Below are 7,261 nucleotides of genomic sequence, written 5' to 3' on the forward strand. Positions count from 1 at the left end.
ATGAAGCTCTTCAGTTGCCACAAGTATGAAATAACACAATTTATCTATTGTGAGAAAACACAACAGTCTGCATTTCCTTGCTTTTGCCACATGCTAAGAAAGCACAGATGGACTGCTGCTTGTGCTTAGCTGAGCCACCGTAACTCGTCCAGACATAGTAGCTTGATCCTGGATCTGGACTCTTAGGTCTTCTGGCTACACTACAACCTTGGGCCAGGTACACGTAAAAAGTATACATAAAAGCTTGCTGATACATGCTGTGCCATTAAAATCGACTTCTATGGCCTTAAATAGATCGAATAGTGGCTCATGGCTCAGTGTGTGCAGGTGAGGATGCTGCATATAAGCAGCAAGCTTTTTCTTCTCAGCAAAGTCAGTTGGAAAGAAGCAACCTATACATTCAAGCATAATGATTCAGCAAGCTCATTTAATAACAAAATTAGTGTCACGGCAACTGGAAATCAGGTGTGGGAAGCACTCACATTACAGGCAACTTGCCAGCTAAGCTCCAAGCCTTGCAAAAGTTGAGCGCTTAGAGCAACGATCATCACTTCTCACATTAGCAAAAGTGTCCACTGTAATGACACACAAATATCTCAGTTCTAATTGATCATCAGTCTGGGGAAACTTTTTTACTAACCTGGGTTAATAATAGGGATGCTTGTGGAACAGTTCTCTTTTGCACAGGCTCCCATGACTGATGTGAGGGTTGTAGTAGGGACATCACCAATACCTGTGGAAAAAGCATGGTACTGACAAAAAGACAGATACTACATTTGATACTAAATTTTAAATCATTATTTTCTACAAGCAAATTACTGAGTTGGAAAGTTGAGAAGAGAAAACAGAACAAATTATACCACCAATTCCTCCTTCCTCAAACAGTCTGCCTCAACACCTCAAAGCAATCACAAGGAAGAAAAACACAGTTTTATATTTACTGTATATCACAGCTATTTCCATTTCATCTCCTGAAATTAATGAATCTACATCAAATGCTGCTACTTCTGGTTAGAAAAAATATATTCAAAGCAAGAAACAACTGTCAGATAGGAAAATAATGTCAGTTTTAAATCCATTAGATAAATTATTCACAAAAGCTGACAAGAAGGACACCAAGCTGATGTCAGTTATCCTGAATGTAGAATATTTAAGAGTTTTCAAGGATTATAACACAGTTTGGAACTCATTTGTAAATATGTATGGGTTTGTGTAAAACACTAATTTAACATTCCCAAAGTGGGTAAATGTGTACATCAGCTTGATTTTATCAAACCAATTTTAACTTGTGCATCTTCAACAATTTTCTGCATTTCAAATCAGAGATGCAAAACGGTTTAAGGAGAAAAAAATGAAGGCAAAATCACATAACAAAAGTAACAGTCTAAGACAACCTGTGTAACACAGAAAATGAGAGCTCTGGCTTACTTTTTCTGCTACTTTATAAAGAAAATCTTTAAAGCACTTGTCTTGGGATGCATAATGTTCCATCAATATATAGTCAGCATATTTTCTTGAAGAGTTTTTGATTAGGAATTCACATGTATAAAGCCAGCTATACCCACACCACAAAAATCTGCCAACAGAAGAAACACAAACACACAGGAACTACTACACTGGACCAGACCAGTGCTGCTGTAGTCTCGCATCTGTTCTTCTACGATGGTCGCAATTACCTTTCAAAGTGCAACTTCACATCATAAGTTCTGCCCAAAAATGAACGGTAAGTCAAATATGAATTTCTATGAAATATAAGGCAACTTAGCCCTTTTAAGATGATCAGTGGCAAAAAAGCAAGGTATATTAATGAAATCAGTCATGTTCCCCTTTTTTTTCCATACGCTATCAAAACACCTACATAAATACATCATGCCCACGAGTCTTGAATGACCTTTGCCTTGTTTGTGTGCTTTAGATCGTGAAATAACAAATTCAGGAAAAGGCTGGCAAATGCTGGCTGCACAGACTCTGGGGTGGATTCCACTAGTTGTTCTGTGCTTGTGTACAGGTCTGAGGAGCTCAGCATTTGGGAAAATCATGCCTCTAGGAATTTAATCACAAGCTATTCTTAGGCATTTCTATGCAGACAGTTACTTCTCTGCCCGTGCTCCCAGCAGGCTGGTTGGCAGCATATACAAAGACCTCAACAGACCAGACCTAGCTTTTTTCTAGCAAAACAAGTTTGTAATTCTCTATTCACTTTGGTAAAATCTCTCATTCCAGAAAGTTGAAATCCTGGCCTTTTTAAAATGGATGAAAAACCTCCCAGTGATTTTACTGAAGCCAGGATTATACACTAATGGTGATCATGACACTGAATTTAAAAGATGCTCCAGGAAAGCCCCCTATCAGTAGAAGTATAGATTCTGTAATAAATTCCTGATAGATGAAACCTAAAAAGTAATCAAATGAATACATCTACTGAACATGTTAAAATCGCATCTCTCACATAGTACACAGAAAATAGCATGAGCTGCTTCTATGGTAGAATAAGAACCAACATAATCAACTTTGAGTTGCTCTTCCAAATACTTAGGAAATACAGATTTTATATTTTTTTCTGTTAGCACAAGTTTGAAAAGAAAACATAATAAATCAAATGTGAGTGTTAGATTTTAGTATTTCAGCAGATAAGCCTAGTCTGAAACAACCCTATAAACCATCAAATCTCACCCAGAGACTTAATTGAGTTCTAAGGTATATGGAATTAGTTCTGCTCTCACACATACAAACAAAGGAATTTTATTTCCTTAGATGAAAGTTAGGTTAGGCAGACAGAAAAGATATATGCCAGAAGCAAATTTTAATATAAAAAACACTACCTGCAACAGGCGTCCTGATTTTCAACCTGTCGACCTCCATAATAAAATCGTCTTTCAGGAAGAGGAACCCAATAATGGAGAAGAGATAAACTAGGATGAGTGCTAGCACTGCAGTGAGGATAATGGAACGACCATTCCGGGTAACACTTTTTATCACATTTAGCAATGTCTCTTCTCTGTAGACCAGATCAAACAGCTGGGAAAAGCATAGAGGAGTGGAAAAATGAATAGAAATGAGGCAACATATAGATGCTACATAGAAAAACAATCTGAATTACTGAAGCATACATCTAGCCATGTTCCAAATTCTCAGCTTCATAAACACACCGGTCACATTGATTTCAGTGGGGGAGATGGGAGGAGAAAATCTAGCACAGAGCTTAAAGATAAGTCCAAAGTTGCAAAGTGTGTATGAGCCTGATCCATGTCAAAACGAGGCTAGATTAAAATTAAGAAATAGTTTCTTCTTACTATGGATCTATATCTGCAAATCAGTTGTTCATGTCATCTCCCATCTGATAAACATGCATGGGCTGCAACTCAAAAATGCGTTCATGCATGTAAGTAATTACATGTCTGTAAACTGTTTCTTTGAGGTCATGGCATCATTTAAAAGTCACTCACATGTACACAGATCAGGGCCATCTCATTTTAGGACAAAGTTAAATACATTGCAATGTTTGTAGAAAACTCGAAACTTTTATTCTTCACCATGCACTATATACTTTCTTGGTATTAAACTTTAAAGTATACATTGAGATAATACTGCTTTAAATGTCAAAGGCCTAAAATAGCAATTAAATATGATAAGAGCTTTTCAAGAAATTATAGCTTTTTTCCTCTTACAGTTCTATTGATGTTCTATAGTGCTTTCGACCTTATCTATAATGTATGTATTTCCACTTCAAAACATTCAGATTACAGATATAGTGACACATCATGATTTATCAAAATGGTCCACAGAAGAAGGTATTAGCCACAATTCACAAGGTCTGTGAAAGGATTTGTGGAAGGATTAATCTTAAAGGACGAAAGAGGGAAGACAATTATCATTCATTCCGTACAAGACAAAGCTTAAAATGAGGAACAAATCTCAGAGTTTAGAATACATCCAGTACAAAATGAACACCTGTAAGGAACCTGGGAACGTGGACAATTATAATAGTCAAGAATCATGGACATTGGTCAATAGCAGTCACTGAAAAAAGTAAGTACATAAAATGTTTCTTAAACTACTTGGCGCTTTGGAAAGTGTTTTAAGATAGAGATCACTTCACCCATTGAAGGAATACCAGATAATTTGCTGTGCATTTTTTAAGCAGGAGAGTTACATCCATTTGATAAAAGTCCTGCAGCTTCAGCCACAAAAACTTGGCTCCTTTGAAATCTGCCCAAACTTTGAACCTGACTTTAATGCCAAGATCTGGAAAATCTGATTTCAACAGGAGCTTTACCAGAGTAAGGAATGAATCCCTGAAAATTCTAGTGTGCTTAACACAAATCTGTGAAAGGCTGGGAGTTCATCACTATTCAGGAAGCTGAGAAAAATATGACAACAGGAAAGTGAACCCATGTAAATGACCACAGTTTAGTCAGTCTCCCTGCAAGTTTCACACATTCCAGTATAAAGCAAAAGGATTAGAAAACAAAAACAGTGAAACACCTTTTACTTCTATGCAGCATAAAGGGAGCAGTTAGCTGAGTTTAGCATAATTTTGTATGATTCATTTTCATTGCACCTGTATCATATTATAAAAAGGCATTCCATCTGGGTAATGGCAACAAAAGAAAATGAAGTGGGATACATTTAAAGTGATGAATCTTGCTGCGACACCATGGGCATGCCATTCCCATTTCCCAAGTAATTTCTTTAAAATTGTATTTATTTTATCAGGGCTGCAAGATGAACTGAGGAATGGGATCCTTTGGTATAGGTATGATGCACACACCAACGGACAACTCCTGTCCCAAAGAGATTATGACTGACACAAGATAGAGGACAATGAACACAGAATATATGTACGCTGGGGACGGGTGAGAATAAGGAGTGGCTGTATGATAATTGTCCAAAAAGAAAGGGGCAAACTTTCAACTCTGAACCAGACAAAGTAAGTCCTAACAGCAACAGGTTCTAATGAAAACAGCAGCAACACAACGGTATGCTAAAAATACACACAATTTGGCTTGACAGTCAGGAAGAAATTGAAGACAGCTGCATGGGTAACGGTATTTTCTATTTTTGCAAAGTTTTCCCCTCCACAGAAGCAGATACTTACCAGGAAACTGTAGAAGAATTCGTGCACACAGAGGCCCAGCATGCAGACTAAGACATATGCTACATGATAGAGAAAAGCCATGTCCATGATAACCGCTCTGTAGCCACGGGTAAAAGTTCCACGGTTCCCAACAAAGCTCACCAGAAACACTATTTTGTTACAAAGCTGTGAGGGGTAACAAAAGCTAGGTTAATTCCATCAGAAAAATCCTGTTATTTATTGTTTGCATTGCTGTAGTGTTTGAAAATAGGTCTAGATATGTTGCTTTGACTAAAGTGAGAGTGAGATGATAAAAAACCAGCAACCAGCGTACACTGGGAATGAGCCCATGAGAGTAAGTGGAAGGACATCACCCTTCTAACACTGCACTGTGCCTCATTACATCATGATTTACTCCTATAACATCAGTGAGTAGGTAGGGTGGGATTACTGCCATAAGGCATTAAAAAAAAAACAACCAGGGAGTTTTTGAGTTTAGACCTGAGACCATGTAAGAGCAGCTAGGCATGCTACTACAAAAGGAACAATAGTATCACAACAGATAGTGTGTGGGGATCTACTGTAAGAGATCTACTATTTCCTTCAAATTATGTTTTTCAATATAAAATCCCTACCAAAAAAAAAAAAAAAACCGAGGGGCATTTTTGAAGTATAGCATTTAAGCAACAGCATCAGCTTCTTCATTGCTCTTGAGCTTTGCTTGCACACAAACAGCGGTGCAGAAGTAAATACAAAAGGGGCTAACCTCATCTGTTTGATAGTCCAGGACAAGCAATGAGGACTTAACATGTTCTGTCTTTCACAAATTTGACACAGGCAAGCGCTGATAACTTGCCTTTACCTTTGACTATATATCTGGGTAGTTTGAAGTATGTGAAATTCTCACAGAGCTGGTAGCAAACAGCCCAATACTTTGTGCTAAGGTGAATTAGAGTTGTAGCAGTCAGGCAGAAATCTAAATAGATGACTTGTGAGCATGACTGTATACCTTTCCAAGCTCAGTAAATAAGCAAATTTACTCATGATTAAGTTAAAAGATCTGGCAAAGGGCTGAGAGTATTTTTAATTTAGAAAATCTTTTTCTTCTCAAAAACGTATTTAATGTAGCAGAATCATCTCACAAATTTGTGTCAATATTGCTGAGTGAACTAGTAAAGAAAATTATCCCTTTAACATAAGAAACTGTAAATTTCATTGCCCTTATTCAGCAATATTTCTTTAAATTTCACATTGTTTTTATTTTTAAAATATTTGCATATGCACAAAACCAAATTTGCTTTTTTCTTAGTTTCCTACTTTGCTGACACTGCTGTTTCACAATGACTGGAAATGATCTATTTTTTTGGCTTAACCAGCGAACAAGAAAAAGTTCTTTGCACAGCTCTAATCAAGGGCTTTTTTAATAGGAAACCCTTAATATCTCTGCTTCTGCTGAAAGAGAAATTCTGCTTGCTTTTTAAGTACTTACATTAGCAGCACCAAGAAGTATCAAGGTAGGACCGAGCCCTATAGTATATATAGACCTGAGAATAACGGACACCAAAAAGGGTCGAATACCAACAGGCTTGGAGATGAAAAACAGCATTGCTGTACAAAATGCCACTGCTATCCAAAGGAGGACTGAAAACAACGGAGAGAGCGTGCCTGTATAGAGGAGAAAGGGAGATTTCAGAAACGCATCTCTGGAGAGTCCATTTTTCACCATGAAACAGATCCAAAAGATCGTTTCCTTTGCCAATATAGCTAACAAAAAGTGTGATTCATGCACCACAACTGCTGACCACAACTTGCCCTAATTGCAGCAAGAGCTATTATTATCATAGTAGTGTTGATTTTTGCACAGGTAATAACAAGAGCAGTTAATGAAATTTCCATTAAAATCCAAGGAGTGCTCAGAGATGAAACAGTTTCCCCTTCTCTTGGAGCAAGCTACTAATCAGCTCCCTTCTGCAGGGATCATTAAGGGCTCCTCCAGTCTAATTCCATGATTGCTCAGCTACAGAAATAACGAGTCTTTTGAGCGGCGCAGCAAGTGGCACTGCACTGCAGTGTCACGTTTTGATCCCCAACAGCACCAAAGCACCCCGGGTTTAGAAAAGCATCTTTCTTCTGAAGGGCTGTGGGTGTTCAGCAGGAGCCTCCGCCTCTGCACAGGAGCAAGAC

The 7,261-nt window shown here is 37.8% G+C and overlaps 1 protein-coding gene across 1 annotated transcript in view; it reads right to left on the reverse strand.

Annotated features, from left to right (window-relative positions):
- The window catches only part of ITPR2 (inositol 1,4,5-trisphosphate receptor, type 2), a 101,441-nt gene that overhangs the window by 30,691 nt on the left and 63,489 nt on the right, over positions 1–7,261 (reverse strand). The window contains exons 14-17 of the mRNA XM_010015393.1: positions 6,567–6,742; positions 5,099–5,263; positions 2,823–3,018; positions 641–733 (exon numbers count right to left, since the gene is read on the reverse strand). Of these exons, the coding sequence (XP_010013695.1) occupies positions 641–733; positions 2,823–3,018; positions 5,099–5,263; positions 6,567–6,742 (630 nt within the window). The remainder of the gene's footprint in view (positions 1–640; positions 734–2,822; positions 3,019–5,098; positions 5,264–6,566; positions 6,743–7,261) is intronic.

Source organism: Nestor notabilis, unplaced genomic scaffold (assembly GCF_000696875.1).
Source record: "Nestor notabilis isolate BGI_N333 unplaced genomic scaffold, ASM69687v1 scaffold1215, whole genome shotgun sequence".
In the NCBI taxonomy this organism is placed as follows: Eukaryota; Metazoa; Chordata; class Aves; order Psittaciformes; family Psittacidae; genus Nestor; species Nestor notabilis.